The sequence below is a fragment of the Python bivittatus genome, unplaced genomic scaffold, assembly GCF_059951505.1.
Source record: "Python bivittatus isolate LINGU-HERP-01145 unplaced genomic scaffold, Pbiv_v1 ctg000680_np1212, whole genome shotgun sequence".
Taxonomy (NCBI): Eukaryota; Metazoa; Chordata; class Lepidosauria; order Squamata; family Pythonidae; genus Python; species Python bivittatus.
Genome location: NW_028277095.1, coordinates 4,698,894 through 4,722,358, shown reverse-complemented (window position 1 = coordinate 4,722,358; position 23,465 = coordinate 4,698,894). Strand labels below are relative to the sequence as shown.

The 23,465-nt window shown below is 40.4% G+C and overlaps 1 protein-coding gene across 3 annotated transcripts in view; it reads right to left on the bottom strand.

Annotated features, from left to right (window-relative positions):
- ZMAT4 (zinc finger matrin-type 4) overlaps nt 1-23,465 on the bottom strand; it is a 127,889-nt gene that overhangs the window by 19,173 nt on the left and 85,251 nt on the right. For all 3 annotated transcript variants that reach the window (XR_015798128.1, XM_088151963.1, XM_088151965.1), the window contains exon 6: nt 2,190-2,286. Coding sequence is in view for 2 of the 3 variants with exons in the window: in XM_088151963.1 (XP_088008089.1) it covers nt 2,190-2,286 (97 nt within the window). In the remaining variant the exon portion in view is untranslated. The remainder of the gene's footprint in view (nt 1-2,189; nt 2,287-23,465) is intronic.

Below are 23,465 nucleotides of genomic sequence, written 5' to 3'. Positions count from 1 at the left end.
TTTATTTATTTATTTATTTATTTATTGGATTTCTCCCCCGCCCATCTCCCCCACAATAGGGGACTCTGGGTGACTTACAAAAAACATTAAAACTATAACTATATCTAAAACACATAATACATCCAAAATTTAAAACAATACTAAAAAAAGGAAGATCCAAGAAGATGAAAAATCTGAGGCTGAAGACAGGAGGCCTCTATGGGGCTAGCCATCCCCCTGCTTGAAGTACAGTATTCCCTCCCCGCCCCAGGCCAAGTGGCAGAACCAGGTCTTCAAAGCCTTACGGAAGGCCAGGAGGGGGGGGGGGGGCAATTGCACCTCTGGAGGCAGAATGTTCCAAAGAGCGGGGGCTACAGCAGAGAAGGCCCGCCTTCTGGACCCCGCTAGATGGAGTTCTTTTACTGAGGGGGTCCGAAGCATGCCCTCTCTATGCGATCAGGTGGGACGGGTTGAAGACATAGGGGAGAGGCTGGCCCCATGCCATGTACGGCTTTAAAGGTAATAACCAACACCTTGAATTTGGATGAAAAATAATACAGGGGAAGCAAGCAGAGCGCAGCTTTGGAAATGTTTTCCAATCCCTTTACTGGCAGTACTATAGAATGCATCTGTATTTCCTTCCATGTAACAACATAATATGTTGCAACTATGTGTGAGTGGCTGCTGTCCCCTCATGTTGCATGCATGTGTGTTTGTGAGGATGTGTGCACAAGATGGGGTGCATATGTGCCATTCTGAGTCACATGATGAGAAGAGAGTGGAGGCTTAGAATGGAGCAGTCACCAATATGCGAGCCGCTGACCAAATGCCTCTCCCGTATGGATGTACTGGGGAATATTCCTGGATTTTTTTCTCCCTGCAGTTCTTTGCTGGATCAGACCCATGTTCAGACTCAAATCTTCCTTTTGCCCCCCTCCCCCCCATACTAAGTTGGTTCCCATTTTGTTTAACTTTTGGAGAGTTATTCGGCTGGTAGAGTTGCAAGCCCCATTACTTATTTCCAACATGTCATAGGGTTGGAAAAAATAACAAGAGAAGACAGTAAGTCTAGAGAGAGAGAGAGAGACAAGGGTTAACCTGATCTAGACCTGGTGAGATTTTTGCAATTTCATATTTCCAGACTGATTTCTGAATCAGACATAGGCAAAGTAGACTCTCCCTGTGTACAGAAGAGAGTTCTGGATGCTGAATGTTGTTTCTGAAGAAATAGTTTATTCCCCACGCCTCCCCACTCCCCCGCACTCCTTTTTTAACATGCAAATTGTTCAATAAAGCAATGGAGAAAAGATGCATCAACGCAGAATTGCACTAGGGTGCTGCTGCTTCATTTAAACATGGGAGTGAAATGAAACAGTGTCTTCACACTAATTTTCATTGAATAGCTCATAAAAAGGGGAATTCACTAAACTCATTCTCCTCCCCCACCATAAAGTAGGGCAAAACCCCTAATATTGGAGAGAGACCTTTTGCATCCTGGCACCATCATCTAGCTATTACAGAATATTTCTTAGGAAGTAAAAATAGAATACAACCCAAAATAAAGAAACCACATATCTCTTTTTCACAAATGCACACCCAGATACACAAACACGCGATGGCTAGTTCTGAGTAACAGAATAGGAGGTGTCAGCAAAGGGGGAGGGGGTTTAAAATTGGCAAGCTGGTGATAGGAACATTGTTCATACAAGGTTAAATTTTTTCTTTATACGCATAAAATAAGTGCTATTCATCACACATTGAAGTGCTTCACTTCAATCTCCTCTCTCTCTCTCTCTCTCTCTCTCTCTCTCTCTCTCTCTCTCTCTCACACACACACACACACACACACACCCAACACACATTTACAAATGCACGCACACATACATTGCATCACAATATTCCAATCGATTTCCATCTTCCCAATTTTGACAGCCCCCTGCAGAAGCCCCTCCTTGCCCCTTCATTCTGCTTTCTGAATATGTGGCATTTCCACATTTATGACTTTTTACATGTGTCACCAAGGACCACACCCTTTGGGAGTGTGACTTAAACTCCTTTTTCTGTGCTAGTCTTTTCATTTTAATGCTTTTTTTTTTTCATTCTGCCTGCATCCAATATCCAGAAATGCAGGTTCATTATAACGGGAAGGGAAAATAATCGAGTCCCTATGTCCTATTCACTCACCACACCTAACAGAGAGTCAAACTTACTTGTTTTGATGTTTCGAGCCCTTCAAGTGTGCATGATACTGTTCTATTGAGTTTAGAGTGACGTTACAGATGTTGCAAGTATACGTCCGCTTCAGACCTGTGGACAGAATATAACAGGGTGAACTGCACCATCTTATGAAAACAGCAGACTTGATAGCTGCATTTACCCCAACGAGCTACTGCCTACCCTGAAATCATCCTCTGTGCATGGAAGTTCCCCCTGAAACTTCACAGTTCTGATTTTCCAAACTCTCAGCATCTATGGATAATAGAAGATCATCTTTGCAGATCCTCACCTTCCATATCTAGAGGACAATGAAAATTCTGGATCTAGTCTTCCCTTCCTAGGCCTCCATCCTTATAGCTAGAGTTTCCGCTACTGGTTCTTAACCTCTGGGTTGCCAAAAGGATTAGTATGCTTTTAGGGTAAGTCATCATGGTCCTGTAGATAAATTGAAATTTCTTTCTGCATAAATATATAACGTGTGTGTGTGCATATGCAAGAGAGAAAGATTAATTGAAGCAATCTGATTCAACAGCACTTATTTTCAGGGAACAAGGGAAAGTTTAACCTTGTATGAATAATTGAGCTTCCTACCATATTCAAGAGTCACCCCTTCTTCTGCTGTTTCTCAATTCTCAATGTCTGCCCTCCCTTCCTTCTGACTCATGATGGCCTTGCCTAGAAAATTCTGCATTGCAACATACTTGTTTCCCTGTGCACTCATTCTGTTATTATGTATTGTTCTAATTGCGCTGTGTGGAAATTCTTACTGCAGCATGTGAAAAAGATGTGGAAGAGGTGATGGATCAGTTCTTTGAAACAGCCATGTCAGAACACCAGTAAAGTAGTTAATAAGAAAGCCATTATTAATTCAAAACTCTACTGGACTTCCAGGGAGACAAGGGAATAGGTTGGTGCCTTTAAGGACACTGGGTTTGTATACTTCCTTTTCTAATCATTTTTTGGATATTACTTGTTAACTGCTTTTTGGCTATGAGGAACCTTTGGATCAACAAGTTTTGGACAGCACCAGGTGAGTTTCCTTCAACTCCCAATGAAAGAAGTTTTAAATACAAGTTTAAGGACTTAAAACTTTTTTTTTTTAATAAACAGAAGGCAAAAGGGTGATTAGAACTTTGATTTTGGAAAGTTACAAATTGACTAAGGATCCAGATGGATTTGAAATAAGATTTTGAAATTAATTATAAGAATCCTTTCCATGGGAAAATGTTGTTGTTTTGAATTCTTAAAAAAATAACATGATAGGATGGAACTTTGAAGGTTGAACACTAGAAGAAACTAGAAGGAAGTAAAGATTACAATTCAAGGAGAAGAACACTTAAATTTGACTTACTAATACAGAATGGAGCAAAATACCATAACATTGGATGTATTGAAGGATATTTGTGAACAATGGACCCAGAAGTTAATTTTAAGCGTGACTACCTCTATATATAGACTGTGTTTAAAAGATGTTATGGAAGAGGAACATGTTTTCTTGGACAAGACTGAGACTGAACTGAAAGTAGATTTAAAAATGACACACTACATAAGAATGATATGGAAAAAGATGCTACACTGGATATACAAATGAAACTGGCTGATGTCTTAAAAATTAAAAGGGATATACAGATAAGAAACCAAAAAGTGACCTGGATAACTTTCCTATATTGAATTTATAAAAGAGGCTTGTTAAAGCTTTGAAGAATTTTGTGAGAAGGGTCAAAGAAAAAATGAAAAGAAATAAATTTCTAGGACATTATTTGAAGGGATTAAAGATCAAGATTGCTAAAAATAAAAGGAAGGAATATAAAGTTGGTTTGTTTGATCAAGGTTAAAATAGGTTTGTTGTTATTTCTGGTAACCCTTAATGGACTTTTGCTGATCAGAACTGAATGACAAGACTTTAAGGATTTGTCCATAGATAAGACATGAGATATGGGAAGAAGAGATCATTTGTTGTATTTTAAGAGAAGGTGAAAAGTTACTAAAATTGTTTTTACTTGTTGTGATGATCAATAAGTATAACCAATTTCTTTATATATTTATTTTCTTTTTCTTTACTATATTCTTATTTTTTCCTTTCTATTTTCCTTTTTTGCTACACTTTCTATTTTTTCTTTTTCTTTTTTAGTTTGTATTAGTTTTTATCTTTTTAACTGTAATATTTAATAAAATTATTACTAAAAAAAGTAGGAATAACCATATGCACAATTCGCTCGGTGGTTATCCAAGGGGTTTCATGAAGTTTGGATTGTGTCCATTGTGTATAATATTATATTATGTCTCCCGATTGCTTCAACAGATGGCTCTGCAGCCATTATCAGCTTAACATATGTCTCAAAGAATGTCTGAAATTTGGTCACAATCCCAGATTAATTTTGCAAATGTCTAAAAACTGAGAAGATTTTAAGGGTAAATGTTGACAGTTATCGACATGTGACTGCCAGCATTCACTGCTGCACTTCTGAAAAGTGAAGAAATACATTTCATTTTAAACTGTTGCCTAAATAGGCAGATGCCAACATCCATCCCATTGTGGTCCATGACTATATTAATGCCTCCTTGTTCGGGTCAGCTTTGTGAGGTAGTCCAGACAAGAAGCACACCCAGGAGTACTAGCTCTGTCTTTATTGTAAGGTTATATGAACAGAATCTAGCAAGTCTGAAAGTACATCTCTCCCCCCTCCCCTTTCCAGTCCAAGAAACTAGGGAGGGTCCCTTCTGAGATGTTTTCCATGCCTCCATTGCTTCTGTGGGCTAAACTGCCTCTTATCTGCCTAGCCTGCAGCTCTTCCTCCTGTCTCCCAAGGTCATTCCCACAGACTGTTACAGTTTGTGAGAGATTGTGGGGAAGATGGAAAAGGATTGGAAGGGAGAGCAGACATAAACAGTCAAGAGATAGAAGGCACAGTCATTAGCATCTTATCTTATAAAAGGCGACTCACTCCAGGTGGCAGAAAAACTCAGAAGCAGCATTTCAAATCATTCACAGAGACTCCACGTTAATGAACCCGCTATAAACGGTGGCTGGAAATTCTTCTTGCAGTTTCCAAGATTCTGCATTTACCCCAGATTGGCATTAAGGATACCTAACCAAAGTCTGATTGTCCTTGCAGGCTTGATCTTGTTCAGCTGTGTGGGGTTTGGCAATATGATTAGGAATTTTGCAGTCTTCATCAGTAAAAAGGTGCACACCCGTGTGATTTTGCTGGTCAAAAGTAATGAGAAGCCAGGAACATAAAGAAGGAACATGAATGGTGTTAAATGGTCTGGAAATTCCATCCAGCCTGGAGGAATGTGCAATTCCATGTCTGGAGGAAGAAATGTTGAGAGTAAAGGCCTATGAATTTCTATTTTATTTTGCACAGATTAATGTCATGGGGGTTCCTGGATTTTAGAAAAAGCCTGGGAAAAATAAGGTGCCCCTAAAACCCACTAATGACCATGTATTAATCATTGCTTATAGGAGTAGTAATACATGCCAACAGCTAGCATTTTGCTTTTCATCTAGTGTTAATGAGAAAAGGAAATGTTTACACAAGCATTTTGAAAAGGAAGGCTTTGGGCTTAAACAATAAAACAACAAAAGTGAATGAAAATCTCTGGTGGAGAGAAAACAGCTACGGAAACTCTGAAGGCACAGAGAGCTAAACAGAAAGAATTGAAATAATAATAATAATAATAATAATAATAATAATAATAATAATAATAATTTTCCTCCTTTTATTTTTTAACAACTCAAAGCAGCGTACATAATGTTCCTACCTCCCATTTTCCCCACTACAACAATCTTGTGCACTGGGTTAGGATGAGAGAGAGAAACTGTCTCAAAGTCACCCAGCCAGCTTCCGTGCCTACAGGTGAACTCCCAGGATCTTAATCACTACACCACAGTACACAGAAACAAAGACTGGGTTCTGAGGCATGTGCTGATTCCCACAACTGGACTGATTCCTAGAACTAGCTTAACCAAGTGGGGGAATCAATCAGAAGCAAAAGAGTCTGCATGGATGCAGGACTATCATTGGGTGCTGAAAAAAGGGATGAGACACTGAGAAAATTTTAGGTGGCACCAAGTCAGAACCCTATAAAAAATGTAGCTCCATAGGGAAGAGTAGAGAAAATTTCATCTGCACCTGGCTGTGGATAGACTGTGCTCATCTTCTCCACTCTTCTGCTGTGGAATGCCACTTTGGCATGGCTACGAAAATGGTTCACAGACTGATAGGGACTCGGGTGATGGCTTTTGCCAACTTCTCCATTAGTTGTGGAAAGAACTGCCTCTTTGCTGTTGATTCACAAAAAAAGCCATTAAGAAATAAGTTGAGAACACTGCAGGGATTAATTCGTTTTGAACTGGAAAGAGTTCAGCTGCTGAAATTCTTGTAACCCTATCCCTTTCATCTCCATAAATCTTGCTAAAGAAGACTCTGCAAAAATCCTGCTTGGAAGAAATACTTTTGGCTGAGTCAGCCCCAAGAACCTGACAGCCACCTACAAGTATAGTGATTCCCAGCTCCTGGGAAGTGACAGAGAAAGGGGACAAGGGGCCTGCTCTCCATATTTGTGAGTTTCTCTCAATGCATCTAATTAGCGGAGGGAGTGCTGGACCAGTTAAGATCTGGAAGAGAGGGCTCACTCTAGTCCTGATCCCTCAGCAGCATTGCCATCAGGGATCATGGAAGCAGGCCTGCTCTATCACAGCCCCCTTCCTTGGAACAATCTATCTTAGAGATCAGAATGGCCTGACTCTGCTAAGATTTTGGATGGCCATCAAGACCTGGCTTCTTCAGAGGGCCTTTGGCAGATGACATGAGTTTCATTCCCTCTGGGAAAAGAATGCTGGTATTGATTCTTGATACTTTGCCTTTAATATTATATTTTGCATTCCAACATAGTAATGCATATTTCATCATTTGCCTCCTCCGTGGATAGCCTCATATAGGTAGAACAATTCTATTTTTTATTTGGAGTGATTCATTCTTGGAGCTTTTTGAAACTACTAATGTACTGTTATCCATAGTCTGGCAGGATAGAAATAGGGAAGGACAACGATTTGGTTTCTTTCACTACTGTTCAGGATCTTTCAGCCCCTCTTCAGCCCCTTGTGTCTTAGCTTTCTTGAGACCCTTTTGCTTTTCTAAAAATTATTCTTGGCCTTGAGATGAAACAGCATCAGCTTCCACAAAGGGAACAGTGAGGGCAAGTCACACCGTGAATCTCATTTTGCAAATGACACATGATGTCACCATACCTTGTGCCAGACACCTAAGAGAACCAGCCTCACAAGGTGGTAGAGTTGTAGATGGAAAGACGCCATTTCAGAATGCTCCCTTTGAGGTCTACTCTGCTCCCGTCTTGGAAGGTGAAAGGAAGAACAACTGCATGGCTCTTGAGATACTACAGGATTGCAACCTTACAATTTCATTAAGCGATTCAGCAATTTTAAGTTTCAACTAGTAGGACTTCAAGTTAAGAGAATACTAGTTTGTTCCCCTCATGAATGGAAAAAGATGGGGTTTCTTTTCTCCCAATAACCTCTTATCAAATTTTCTTAGCTGAATTTTAGCTTATTCCACATTTGCCTCAGTGTCTTATACAAGGCATCTTCATTGTTGTAGCAATGTATTCATTCATTTAGCTATCAAACAAATCAGTTAAAATGCAGTGATTCATCAAATAAAGATTCTTTAATCAGTAGATGGCCTACAAATATTAACTGCCAAGTTTTGAATATTCAGTAAGCAACTTCCTGCAGCAATGTCCTTGAAATGAAGAGAACAGATCCAAAACCCATCCTCCAAATCCACCAGAAACTGCTCTTTCCACCCTTTGTTTTTATTAATAATTTGGATGAAAAAGTACCATAAAGTGAATGCTTATCAAATTTACAGATGGCACAAAGGGAGGTGGGATAGCTAATACTTTAGAATACAGATATAATATTCAAAAGAATTTTAATAGGAAAGACAAATGAGCTGAAAATCACACAGTAAAATGAATCAATAAATAAATGCAATGTAAGCTCCATCAACCACTATATCATTTCCAAACCATGGAAAATAATAAATCCATTTTAATCTGCTGTGGTCACATTGGAGTTTGACTCTTCTATCTATTCCTGGGCATCACTCTTTAAGAAGGTTAAAGGGAAGGCCAGTGAGAATGATGAGAGGGACTGGAGAGTAAGTCCTATAAAAGAGATTGAAGGAATTGGGGTTATTTGGCATTAAGTGGAGAAGACTGAAGAGGAGGAACAGTGGCATCCATGAGGTTGGGTTGAAACGGGAAAGATGATGGTTGCAGCAATATGATCTAAGCCCTGCGCCTTTTGTACACGTGTTGATGCTGCATGCATGTACGAAGTGGTGGAGCTTTGATCACAACGCCTTAACTGTCATCTTGCCTGTTTTGACACCCCCACACAGATGCCATGGGTGGGAGGAGATGCTATAGCAATCTTCAGTTATCTGAAAGGATGTCACACAGAAAGTCGAGACTTAGAATTATAGAGTCATAGAACTGTAGAATTGGAAGGGACTACAAGAATAATCTGGTTCAACTTTCTGCAGTGTGCAGGAAAATCAACTAAATCATCCAAGAGAGAAGGCTGTCCAAGTTCTTCTCCAAAAACTCCAGCAATGAAGAACCTAGTGCTTCCACAAGCAGACTGTTCCCCTGCTGTACAGATCATACTATGAGGAAGCTTTTTCCTTATATTTAAACAACATTTAGGTAGCTGCAATTTATACCTGTTATTTTTGGTCCTAGTTGTTCTTCATTGTCCCAGAGTGCAGGATATAGAATGATGGTGTTAAGTTTCAGGAAGGCAGACTCCACATGAAGGTTTGAAAAAGCTTCTTACCTATAAGAGCCGTTTGGCAATGGAACCAATTACTCAGCTAAGGGAGGATCAAGAATCCTTTTACAATAAACTACTTTTGTTAATGTAGTTTCTCACTTCTAGTGGGAAATTGGAATGGTAGATTTTCCTCCCTTTTGCTTTTATGCTTTGCCATAATGCACAAGGTTAGATCTTGAGCTCTGGGGAAGGTATTCTTCCAAAAGCATCCTCCAAACTAAATTGGACTCTTATTTTTATAACAATATAGATACTCAGCTTCTCTTCAGACACAGCTCTTAGTAGGCACCAGATACAATAACAAAGAGAGTATCTTATAAAATAGGTCTTAATCATTCCATGAAGGAAATACATGAAATGTATCATGGGTAGAATCATGAAAATTCCTTGGCCTGGTTAAAATGAAATCTGCTAGCATTAATCTTTAATACATGATGTTCTGCTGATAGAGAGAAACATGATGAACACTGGACATGTTTGGAGTAGGTGTGAGGACACTGCAACTCAAATCCCATTTTTGGCCCAATATGCCTAGAGAATGGTGTAACCTTCAGAGGTAGTAACCTCTCTCCAAAGCTGCCACAGAAAAATGATAGGACAATATATTTCTTAGTTTCATGAGTGGGTCTTCAACCAACACTGTCCCAAAAAGTAAGTAGGATTACTCTACCTCTCAATTCAATTACATGGATGCAATCCAGGATAGACTTATTTTAAGGCCCACTTACACTTCTGAACTTTAGAAATCATATATAGAGATCAAATGGATTTGGAAGTAACACGTGGGATGTGGGATTCAGAGAGAGAACTATATATTTAAAAACACATTTGGGGATGCTTTTCTTTTTAACAAAAATTATTTTAGAAAGAAAATACAATAGAATTGTGAGTAAAAGCAAACAAGTGATCTACATCAGAAATGTATTTATTCATCCAGCCTCAAAGATGTTTCAACTTTATTCAATACTCAGATAAGTGTTAATGTTGTTAGAATATTTCTACAGCAAACAGAAATCTTTGAAGCTTATTAAAATACAGGACTAGATCTACTGTTATCTGTATCCGTCCAAATATGAGACATTTGTGATCTCTTGAATAAAACAGAAAAGTGGGATGAAATTGTATCTTGTCAAATGACATGACAGCCTGCTGCGTCCTGATGGCCTTCAGATGTGATGGGCAGAATCTCTTCTTGTGACTGTGCATGAAGCACTATACTGATGGTAGTTTCCCAAACCACAGTTGCCCATTAGTCACATAACAACAGCTCTGAGGTCCAAGACTGCAATTGCTACCTTGACATGTTCCTTATTTTTAGTTAACGTTCTACCTGTGAACATCCTAATTTTATTCCGATGTAATTTTTAAGAAATCAGGTCTTTTCTACTGATTTCTACTGCAATCTGGGAAGCAAGCATGAGGGTATCTCTACCCCTCTTGGTGAGCTGCCTGCTGTTTTATCAGTTTTCACAGCTACTCAATCTTAATACCATCTTAGTCAGCTTCAAATCCCATCCAGTCAGCTTCAAATCCCTTCTAATCAGCTTTCGCAATGTCTACAGAAACTTCTCAGACTTGATTATCCCTTCTATTAATAGTGTGCATTTTCTTCTAGAAAATTCTAGAAAGATCTAGAGCAGTGTTTCTCAAACTTGGCAACTTTAAGACATATGGACTTGCTGGCTGGGGAATTCTGGGAGTTGACGTTCACATGTCTTAAAGTTGCCAAGTTCAAGAAACACTGCTCTAGATCTTCCCCTAACTTTGAATGTGTTGCATAGAAGCTACGATCGCCTAAAAGCAATAGCAGCAGTTAAGGGAAAAAAGATCAGAATATGTGTTGAAGCATGCGTTGTTACCTAAGGTGGACAACTCGTTACTGTATTGGGATAATATCCATGGAGATCAGTTCTTGATGTCATATCCTTGAATTCACATACTAACTAGGAATTTTGGAAGTGGTAGCCCCAACATATCTAAGGAATGCGAAGTTTGGGAAAGCTGTTTAGAATCCTTCAGTATACTTTTGTCTGATATCTTCAAAAAGTAATCTATGCATGAACACAGTACATGAAAGAGGTCAAAATGGTTTCTTTTAAAGTCTAAATAAGATCGTGGAAATTATAGCTATTTTTCAACGTGGTTTAAGCCGAAGTGGTCATACATAGGCATGGCAAAAAAATGAAACTACAAGCATGATTTGCTTATTGATGGTGAAAAAACTGAGAGAATTCAAGAACATTTTTGGTTCTGAAGGAGGGTTGCACTCCCCCATGCACTGCTGATGCATACTTTGTGGGGTCCTCCTCGACTCACAGCTCCTGATTAATGAGGTGGGACCTGAGACCAAGAAAACCTTTGCACAGTCACCCATGCCTTGGTTACCTTACGTGTGAACTACTGCAATGCACTCTTCATGGGGTTGCCCTTGAAGACTGCTCAGAAGCTGCAGCTGGTCCAGAAGGCAGCAGCGTGAACAGTTATAGGCAAACTTCAGTATACCCGTGCAACACCTCTGTTACAATACAAGGTACTGATTACTACATCTAAAGCCCTTTATGATATAAGATCTGAGGGACTGCCTCTTTCCCATGATCACTGCCTACCCAGTAAGATCCAACAGAGCAGGTGTGCTTCATGTCCTCTCTCCTAAGCAACATCTTCTGATGGGACCTAGGAAGCATGTCTTTTCTGTTGTGGTGCCTGCCCTGTGGAATCACATCCCCTTGGAGGTTTGGATCACCTTGACCTTCCAAATGTTAGACAGTCTTTAAGAACTTTGCCTTTTCCCCAAGTTCTGGGATAGACTGATGGGCATATTGTCCCCTCTGTTAATGTTCAATTTTTGGTTAATGTTTTTCTGTTTTTTAGGTGTTGTTTTGATTTTAAAAGTATACCATTCAGAGTCTGTGCTGAGTGAGGCAGCCTTTATAAATCTAAAATTATAACTAACTAAATAAGCCATGATATAGGTTATTTAATTGGGCACAGCGTGTTGTGTTTTGTTTGCTGTAGGTTTAGCCAATAGCTATGACAATGGAATTTTTTGTAAGAAAATGGTTATGATCACAAGGGTCCAGCAAATCTTCAGGTTTGCTTAAGATGAAATGACCTAGTTGGTGGAAGCTGGGAAACGCCTTCATATTTAGCAGCAGGCTCAGCTGTGAAATAGAACTGGCTTAGAAATGTGTAAGATTCTTTTTCATGGATTCTTGGCTACTTCTCATCTGTTTAATTCTAGAGAATGGTGGAAAAGGAATAAACAGTTTTGATTCTGACTTTGTGGCAAAAGAAATGTGTGGGTGAGGAGAGACTACCCAGTGTTTCTCAACCTTGACAACCTTAAGATGCGTGGACTTCAACTGCCAGAATTCCCCAGCCAGCATGGCTGGCTGGGGAATTCTGGGAGTTGAAGTCCACACATCTTAAAGTTGCTAAGGTTGAGAAACACTGGGCTAGCAGATTGCTTGTAGCTATCAGAGTTCATTTGGGTCACTTATGCTAGGTTTCTTTGAACTATTATTCTGGCATTGCAGCCCAAATTGATACATTTCAATCTCTTAGTTAATTAGACTTTCACAGGTTTGAAAATAGATGCTTTGTCAACCAATATCCAAGCAGCAAGCAGAGTGATAGTTTTATACCAAATAAAGTGTTTTGGTCAAACATTGCATACATATGCACCCCACACCCAACGTCACTATCTCTATCTCCTTCTGTATCTCTTTCAGCCCAAGTTCAACATTTTCATCTCAACTGCACAATGCTCTCCTCGCAATGAATAGGTGAAACGTGGTTAACTGGACCTGGAGCATCCTCATGGCTTCCAACAAACTGCGAGCAGATTTACGGATACCTCTTTATTTAAAGGGCTATGCTGGAAGAACAAGAATCCTTGTGAGAATTCTCAGAATCACAGGATTGCAGTGAAAAGGGCCTGTAGGCCTCTTTGAGGAAGGAAGTCTCAATAAAAGGAAAAGAAATGGTTTCTAAATGGAACATTTCTACAGAGGTAACATGCTGTTTTTAATCATCCCACCGTAGATTTTAAAAATAAGCATTTCTGTCCTGCTGTATTTAATAATTTAGCACGAACATCTGATGTTCAGGCAGTTCTACTACTCTTTTCCTTCATTTGGACAGCACCACCTCCCCAGCTGTTCCACCCCGTATCCTCTCATGAAGAGGTTTCAGACCAACTCACAGTCATTAATAGGGCTGACTTCTGCTGACTTTGAAATGTACAGAACATAAAGCAGGTATTGCAAAATGATCCCTGCTCAGCTCCTTTCCCTCCAACTGACCAGTACAGGAATACAGAGAACATCAGCACTATCTCTGCTCCAGGAGTGGTAAAAATTCTCTCCCTCTGCTACAGAGAACGGGTGGGGGAAGGTGTCATCCAGGTCTGTGACAGAAGACAAATTCCAAGGATAGGATGCTGGAGGGAATTGATGGTGGAGGGAACAGTTGGCCTGAGTCCAGAAGTTAGGTGGCAGGGCAAAGTAAGGGTTTCTGCCAGTGGGAAGGAGAGCCCACACTTGCCGGCTGTCATGGTGTTTCAAAGGAAAACATCTGCTTTGCTCAAGTTTCCAAAGATCAGAGCAGAATCAGAAATAAATCAACTTAGCTACGAAAAGCAGATGATGTTGTGAGATCAATCAGGCCAGGAGCCAATCTCAGAGTGGTACGAAGCATTGATATATGGAAGTGCCCTGGATGATACCGAGAGAACAAGACTTGAGAAGAATTGAGAAACTGCCCACTACTCCCAGCTGCCCTTGAGGGGGCCTGTTTGTAGATATGCCCAACCTGGCCAGGCTCAGCTTTTCTGAAGATTTTTGTTTTAAATTCACCCTTCTTCACATCTGCCCAAATCCAGAAAATGAAACAATATTTTCAAACACAAATGAATCATCCACAAATGATTTTTTCTTGTGCCTTTGTAGAGAGCCACAGAGATGACCTTGGAGAAAATGCACAGGAACGCAGGCTTTCAAGTGTCTATTACCATCGCCTATATCAATAACATATAGTTCCAGTTAAACTTCTGAAGTCTGCTTCCTGTCCTGGGTTACCTCAAAGGACTGACAACCCCTTCTCTTTCTCCTGAAGAAAAAAGCTATTACAAAAGTTTGGACTCAGCTCCACCAGACAGTGGAACTCTGTTTCTCTGTGCAGCACTCCAGGATTAATGGAGTCATGTTGAACCTAAACCACAACATTTCCTTTCTTCTCCCAAAGGAAGCCTTGGCAGGGAGAAGAACATGAAGCTCTACTGTTTAATTCCAGACTTCAACCATATATTTAGCCTTTCCAGGAGTAACTCCCCAGCTATCCCCTTTGCATTACATCACAGACCCAGCTTCCTGCAAACGGTGAGAGCATAAACAGACTGAGATCCTTGTGTTGATTTTTCATGCACGTTCTCAAATCTCCCTGCGCTCCTCACCCACAGTTTCCGGTGGGTGTCTGTTGCATACTTCATTCCTTTGGTACATTTGATTATCCATCTCCTGCTGTCTCAGCCATTTGAAATAGATTCCTTCTTGTATGGGGATTTATAACATCTCAGTAGGATTTATTTTGTTCCATGCCTTAATGTTCTCTCCAATGCTTACCACCTCAAGGTCAGTTCCTAGCCAATCTAGGCTGATATGGAATAAAAGTTAAGCAGGTTCAGAAAAGTTAATAATTGGATGGGAGGTCACCAGAAAATCCCAGGGCCATAGAATAGACGGGAAAGTTTCACTGAAATTTTTGGAGCACCAGGCAGCTGACTGAAATTGGGGTTTCCCTGGAACTAAGTCCCAAATGTTACTGGACTGGCCGAGCATTACAAAAATATCTGCCTGAAATAACAGGATATTGACAGTTCAAGGAGAAACTGAGGTCATGAAATTGAAGGCATGGTGTTGTCTACTTTGCACCTTGTCCCTGACCAAGTTTCATTTTATGGAGGTCCATGGAAAGAAAAGATTCAAATGATTTTCTTAGAAGAAGCTATGGAAAGATGGGTAGCAAGTCCATCCTCCCTGTGGATCTTTAACCAAAGAGGGCAGAATTGAAAGGTCCACATTTCATCTCCCAAATAAGAGGTTTTTATTTTTTTAAAATCAAAAAACAAGGAAAACACCACCTTTTACTAGCAAAGAGAAGCCTGACCATAAAAACCATAAAAACCATAAAAGTGAAGCTGGGAGACTACAGTGGTTGCATTCATACAACATGCTAGACTGAACTGAAAAAGAGCTGGATAGTTTGTACTTCAATCTATTGTGGGAATCTAGCTGTTGGCTTGGTTTGTTATGTGTACTAGCAAAGCCACAACATAGTAAACTTGTTTGTGTGTAGCATATCATGTAAAAAATTAGGCTTCACTAACCTGGGTTTCAATTTAGTGTATTGTGTGAACCCAGCCAAAGGTCATTCCCAGATGGTATCCACTTTCTAGGGAAAATACTGGCTATCAGTGGTTGGGAGGAGCTCCCCTTGCTTCCGCCATTGTAAATCTGCCAAGGCAGTGAAAGGAGGAGGAGGAGGAGGAGGAGGAGGAGGAGGAGGAGGAGGAGGAGGAGGAGGAAGGTTCCCATCTTTTAACTGTTGGCTCACAGAAGGTGCTGTCTCCATTAGATTAATGTTACCAGAAGTAGAGATGCTGGAAATCTACCCTTTAAAGTTCATTCTCTCAGATCCTAAACGTCTGAGTACATGAACCCTTTCAGGCCAGAGAACTACAGTATTGAGTGATTGGTGCAGACCAGGGCTGGCTTTGTGGTTAAGTAGGATGTGCTGATCATTTCAGGAGGGGGATGAGGAAGGGTAGAGAAAAGAAGGAAGGGTGGGAGTGGGGTAGAATATGATGGTAGTGATCTTCACAGGCATTGGTAGAGCAGGCTAGTGGGGTTTCCTGGACTGCTTCCGTGGCAAAACTCAATAAAGCAATCATTAGACAGGATAATGAGAATCTAAGACTAATCTAATTCATCTAATTATGCTTTCCATGTCTTCTACAACTTGAAGGCAAGGGGAAGAACCTGGGAGGGATGATCTGGTTCTGTAAGCATAAAAGGTATCCCATCAAATTCCATGTATTGTAGAGCAAGTTTACTACAGTATCCTATGAGTCAGAAGGGTCCTCCTTTTACCCACTTTCCAACTTGACCCCAGACTTCCTGTCTGGGAACCAGCTTAGCACCAACTAAAACTAGTGGAATGAGACTTAGATAGGGTAAAATAGCTATCATCCTATACTAACTGACCTCAACTCAAGACACAGAAGAAAGAGAAGACACTGATATTATTCACTAGTATTTGCAATGTTCAAGAGAACAGTTCTCTGCCCCCCAACATTTCCAAACTAAATACCACACAGGGAAACAGTAGAAGAGAGGGAAGAAAAACTGAGGCAGGGGTAAGCAGGAAGGAAAAAAGACGCTGATATCCCATTATGTGTATCTACTTCTTAACTAAGTCACGCTATCGCTGAGGATTTAGAGGTCGGGCCAAAGTCTCCACAGAAAAGATGAGCCTGGAAAAGGGATTTGACAGGAATAGGAAAGGTATCATAAAGGTACTACAAAGCTGAGAGATAACAAGATCAGAGACACTGTTAAAAGCCAGGAGTATGCACCCAGGGCCATATCATCAGCAAGGCCCCCAAATTCAGCTCTATCCATGTCTTTTTTTTTTCCATTCTGCAGAAATCCTGTACTGTTCCTCTTTCCTTTCCTTTCCTTTCCTTTCCTTTCCTTTCCTTTCCTTTCCTTTCCTTTCCTTTCCTTTCCTTTCCTTTCCTTTCCTTTCCTTTCCTTTCCTCTCCTCTCCTCTCCTCTCCTCCCTCCCTTCCTTCTCCCTCCTGTCTGTCTGTCTGTCTGTCCGTCCGTCCGTCCATCCATCCATCCATCCATCCATCCATCCATCCATCCATCTATCTATCTATCTATCTATCTATCTATCTATCTATCTATCTATCTATCTATCTATCTTTTTCCTTCCTTCCTTCCTTCCTTCCTTCCTTCCTTCCTTCCTTCCTTCATTCCTTCCTTCCTTCCTTCTCCCTCCTGTCTATCTATCTTTTCCTTCCTTCCTTCCTTCCTTCCTTCCTTCCTTCCTTCCTTCCTTCCTTCCTTCCTTCCTTCCTTCCTTCCTTCCTTCCTTCCTCCTGTCTATCTATCTTTTCCTTCTTTCCTTCTTTCCTTCTTTCCTTCTTTCCTTCTTTCCTTCTTTCCTTCCTTCCAGAGGTACTCTGGAAAAATGAAGACGTCAAGCATGACTGCAGCTCTCTCTGCAATGCACCCAAAAATTACAGAAATGGCAGAAATAAAGTTGTCAGTGCCTAGAAAGGTTAGGTGAGGAGAGAGAAAGAGAGAGAGAAACAGGGGACAGAAAACGGAAGAGGAAAACTATGGCTGAATTCATACAAAATGTTTATCTAAATAAATAAAAATCTAGCAAATATATCCACACATGAAGCTACATTTGACGAGTGTTTACATGGCTTATGCAAGCTGGCCCTGATTCATTTCAAACTGGAGAATCTAGATTCAGTGACGATATTATTTGAATCAAGTATGTGATTCAAGGGCAAACTACTTAAATTCAAGCTGCTTCAAGATTTAGTTCAGGAAAAAAGAAATGTCCAGAAGTATCAAATGCCTACATTTACATTCATTTTGGGCAGAAAGGGACGAAAATAGCAGGGACACAATACCTTTGAGTGGACAGAAAACCTGCAAAGTTTCAACTGGACTGCCTTCAAGGGTTTTGCTGCAATAGGCTTTTGAAATGTCCCCTGTGCTTCTTTTTAAGACAGAGATGGCAGACATGTGCAGAGGACAATGGTGTGGTCTTCAAATTCTCCAGCAAAAGAACCTATAGCAATATTTTCCTGGTCCAATGCAGAAAATGTCCTACTCAAACATCAAGTCCTACTTAATGTCCTTCTCAAACATCAAGTCTTTCAAAACAAGTTTAAAAAGTAAGTTTTTACTTTTCATGTGTTCTTCTGGGGTAACAAGCTTGGCATGACACTGACCATAGAGGTGTTCTTGAAGAGATGCATATTTTTCCTATCCCTGTTCACTGCATTTAGTGAGGTACCAGGAGGTTGGCATAACCACTTGGCAAATCTTTGAGGAAGCTCCTCCATCACTAGTTTTGTGGGAAGATGCCAGGCCGGGCTGGAGACACTGTCAAAGCATGGCTCCTTTCAGTCAAACTCTGAAGGGTGCCCATTGATTTGCTCTTCTGGAGTGGTGTAACTATACTGCTCGTGGTTGTTGGACCTTATGAGATATCAAGAGAGTTGGCACAGATGGTTGACATGCTTCTGAGAAACAGCCCCCTCCTCATTCTCAGTATTGTATGTTGGTGAATTAGCAGGAAGCAAGCTGGCTATATGAAATGCTATACAATGTCACAGTGAAAGAGGCTGGCAGAAAGAAAGTGATATTGTACTCTGCTCAGAGTTGGTTCTGATTGGAGAAGAACCAAGCCCTGTAGGATGGATGGATGGATGGATGGATGGATGGATGGATGGATGGATGGATACATTTGCAGCCCTACCACCTCCTCTATTTTTCTTTACAAAAGTAAATGTTTCACCCAGCACCTACAAGTGCTAGCCTGGCACCCATTTACCCATTGTTGACTCTTAACCCTGCCTCAATCATGCAGGGTTGACCCAAGAGTGCATTCTGTCTGGATCAACCTCAGGGCCACATTCAGAGCACCGAAAGCTGAGTTGAACTCTCAACTGCATTGGCAGGATTTGCTCTGGACTCTTCTGTACATGTAAAAAGGTGGAGGAATCATCAGACTGATTCAGAGGCAACTGATTTGATTTGAGGACCTGATGTAAATCAACAGTCCAGTTTAGAAAGTTGAACTGATGATTTAATCAAACAAGCCTTTAAAACAAGTTTCTGAACTGAATCTTCACAGGGTCCTAAGGGTGAAATGGACTTGGGGGAGAGGGGAGAGAAATGCTCTTGCTGTACCCCACAGATCAGGAGAAAGCTACTGTTCAGCAATATCTTCTAACAGTTCTCTTGCTGCTGTTGGGACTGTTTTCTAATCGTTCCTGTTATTTATTTCCAGGAGACATTTAGGTGCAGGAAAAGATAATTGCATCCATAGACAGAGGGGGCACCAATTCTAATTGGATCAGAGTAAAAAAAAAAAAAAGTCAAATCTCCCCAGTTTCAGCAAGGAACATTTGTAGGCACATACTGAAAATCTAATTTTACAATTAATAAACATCTCAGTGAAATAGTGGTTAAGACCTTGATAGAACGCAATTGGAGTACTGAAAGTGCTTTATATCATTTAAAGGACTAGCTTTTTTCTTTTTTTTTCTTTTTTTTGCCTATAGTTAGAAATTTAATAAGGCTCATGTGGATGAAGAAAGATATTTTGAGCCAAAGGGGAGAGCCTTAAGTTTGAACTTCAAAATGTATCTTAGTTTAAAACAACCACTGACTATAGATGATGAGAATGGAGATTCTATTTGCTACCAAGTGTCCTCCTACCAGTCTAACATCAGAATGCAAACTCTTTAGGTAATTAGCAGAACCGGATCTAGTGTTAGGCTGGTGGAACTCTTGCATTCATTTTAATAATCTGAAAGTCAATCCATGACTTCTGTGCTAAGTACTTCTCTTTATTTGGCTAGTTAGGTTCAAATGCTCCAGTCGAGGTCCTTTCGTTTTTTACTTTTTTAAAAAAAACCCAACAATTAAATGTTCCCAACATGATCAAAACTCTGGGCAGTTCACACACATCCTAAGGCATGGCACAACCCTCCCCCTCCCCAAATTTCAGATATTAAAATTAAATTCAAAATGATATTAATTAGAATGAAATTGGAAGGAGAAACAGAATGTATGTGGCCACTCTAAGCCCACAATGGTTTGAACAGCTTCCCTAAAGAGAGTTTGTGTGGGGCCATCTGGATCTCGGAAGGGAACTTATTCTTGGTTTGCATCTGGACCTCTCCCCCCACCCCCAACAAATATGCCAGACAGAATCTATTGAAAGCGATGGTCCCAAACATAATAATTATTACCATGAAGTATTTTATTTCCAAGACTCACTTCAAAGGTGAAATGGCCAAATCCATTAAATGCATTGACCAGATGCCTTCAGATCAATTCAGGAGGCTTTTGTGAATGCACATACATAGTTTTAATTGATTTGAATGAACAGCTGGAATCAACTTGTCAAACTGAATTAAATCAGTGTTTTGAATTGGATCTTGGGTGTTTCACCTCCTCTATTATGTATAAACGTTAGTTTCAAAATCTGATTAAGTTCTTCTTTTCCCCCCAAAATATTTTCTTTTAAAATTGTATCGTTCCATAGTGACCAAACAGAATGAAATCACATTCATGTTTCCACATTATGCAGAGAAAAGGGGATTAATCTTTAGTGAAACATATGCTTGTGCCCTCAATACCTCATGGTGGAAATTATGATGCAGAAAGATGGAGGGGTTGTGTCAAGCATGGGACTAATACAGAACATCAAAAGAGTCTGAAAACCTTCCAAGCACTGAGCTCTCGGTCCAAGCCAGACAACTGAGAGGCCAACAGAGACACACAGAAACACTTTTTCAGATTTTTTTTCATGACACCAACATTTGCCATGAGTTGCAAATCAGAGTTTCAGTAAGGCAAAATGTTCCCAGATAGTGAAATAACTAATATGCATGCTGACATAACAAGGGAGAAATATTCAAAATAGCCCGAGTTACTAATATCTTCTTTGAATATATGAGGAGGAGCAAACTACATAAACAATAAATAAATAAAATGGTGCACCCCATACAGTGTGTGTGTGTGTGTGTGTGTATAAATAAATTCTGAACCTACTCTAGGTGGATAAGTATTGCAGAAACAATGTCCCTATTTCCTAATCCGACATGGGTAAAATTAGTTTAGGTTTAGGGTCAGCTCCATATGATTTCAGGATTCCCTTAAAGCTATTTGCCAAGCTCACATAATACAAAGTTCCAATCTCTTGCATAATTTTTAACTTTCCAAGAATGCTCCTATATTTTAGAGAGGTCCCATCCTCCTTTAAAAAAAAAAGAAATGGTGGGCGGGTACAGCCCAGTATTTTTCTGGAGAAGGGCTCACTTGACCTCCCTCCCCCCAAAAAGGTTAAATAACCTAGAGCACTTGCTAGAAAAGATGATGAGGAGTAAATTTAGTCTCTGGGTGGGCAGTTATAAGGAGCGAGGCCAGCAGCAACCATGGGGGGAGCAAAACAAAAAACAAAAAACAGGATGATGGTCATAGAACACAATCAAAACTTTTCTATGGGGATGCCTTGTTGACACATGTTCAAAATGAGTAGGTCTTTAATCACGTGCCACAACTGTCATCTTGATCTTTTCAACACCCTTCCTCTCTACAAGCATACTTTATGGGGGTCTTCATCCTTATTCGATGCCCTTGCACAAATAATACACTTTAACTCCTTCCTCAACTGTTTTTTTTAAATGACCCTACAAGATTTGGGTGATAAGTTTGTATTTAAGTGATGTTGGTCAATAATCCATGTTCTCCATTTCATCACTGGTATTTTAATTCCATTTTTCAGTGGGAGTATATTTTTTAAGGTGAGGATCTTCTCTGATCATTTTATTTGCAGACCACATGATGAAGGGTTTGTAATTTCTGAAAATAGAAGATGAATCTTTTAATAAATAAATGTCAGCCCTAACAGGTATATTAGACTAAGGAAGAGACACATAAGCCTAAAACTACTTTTATCTGTTCATTGCCTTGGTAATGGATCTTCCTTCTCTCCATCAAGGTCATCTTCTAGAGCAGGGTTTCTCAACCTTGGCAACTTTAAGACGTGTGGACTTCAACTCCCACAATTCCCCAGCCAGCATGCTGACTGTGGAATTCTGGGAGTTGAAGTCCACGCGTCTTAAAGTTGCCAAGGCTGAGAAACCCTGCTCTAGACTCTCTATGATAAATGAGTAAAACACGATGCTGAGAGAAAGTAGCTAAACTTCACCTTGTTACAGAGATGATGAGATCCATCTCATGGAGGTGAGATCCATCCCATGGAGGTACTTCCATCACTTCTGGTCCGGTGACAATTTCAACTACTGGACATACTGGAGGTAGCCCCAGAAATGGTGCAAAGCTAACCAAAGTTATGCAAAGCAGGTTCCATGGAGCGCTTTCTCAAAGTAGACTGAAGTAAAGAACCCGTTCAGAGTTTTGCACAGCCGTGGTAGACCCTAGTCCAATTTTGCTGAGTTACCGAGCACGCGCTTCAATAAACTGAATTCTCTGCAAACATAATCAAACACTTGCCAATGTTTATTGCTCAGTTGTAGCCCTTGCTGAGACCACCTGCTTCAGCAACATCACTGCTGAATAATGCTATTCACAATGTAAAAATGTGTGAAATGCAACTTGATGGAAGCAATTCACACCATGCCTGTTACAGTTCGACCCTTGGTACTTTCATCTGGAGCGAGGGAAGCATTAACTCAACTTTCTGTTTCTTAAAACTAAAGAATAACGCTTGCAAGCACCACCAACAGCCTGAAATTAAACATTCTCATCTGAAAGTGCCCAGCCCCTTGCTTTGAGCTGATTCAATTCTTAATCTGAACCTAGCTACATAAACAGCTTTCAAAGTTATTAGAACATGATTAGCAGAAAACAGATGTGACCACGCGGGGCCTGTGCGAGGCGGCTTTGATTTGCTTTGAGGAGGTACTTCAAGCCACAAAGACAATGTAATTGGCTTCAACAAAGTGGCTTCATTCACATCAGGAGACAGTCTTTTATCTGCAAGTATATACCGCAGTGTTTCTCAACTATGGCAACTTGAAGACGTGTGGACTTCAACTCCCAGAATTCCCCAGCCAGCATGGCTGGCTGGGGAATTCTGGGAGTTGAAGTGCACACGTCTTCAAGTTGCCACAGGTGAGAAACACTGATATATGGTAATACTTTTTTAAAGTACCAGTACTTCCCACATATACTCACATAAAAACCCATCGGTGGATAAGCTGACCCTCAAATTTTTAACCAAAATACCACAAAAAATGTGGTTTGGCACATTTTCCATGGTATTTTGAGTAAAAATTTGAGGGTCAGCTTTTCCATGGATGAGCTTATCTGCAAGTATATACGGTACTTCACTTGCACCTTCATCAAAGCAAAGCCTCCCTCCAAGATCTGCAGTGGCCAAGCGGCCACCCTGTCTTCTTCTCCCATGGGTTCGTTCTTTGGAGTTGATCTCGAGAATATTTTTAAAATTCACTATATGGCCCCTGGATTTACATGGCAGGGTCCTGTTTGCTCTTGGAAGACTAAGTGCCCCTCCAGCCACATGTTTATTTTTCATAAGCACATCTGTACTTTGATCCCAA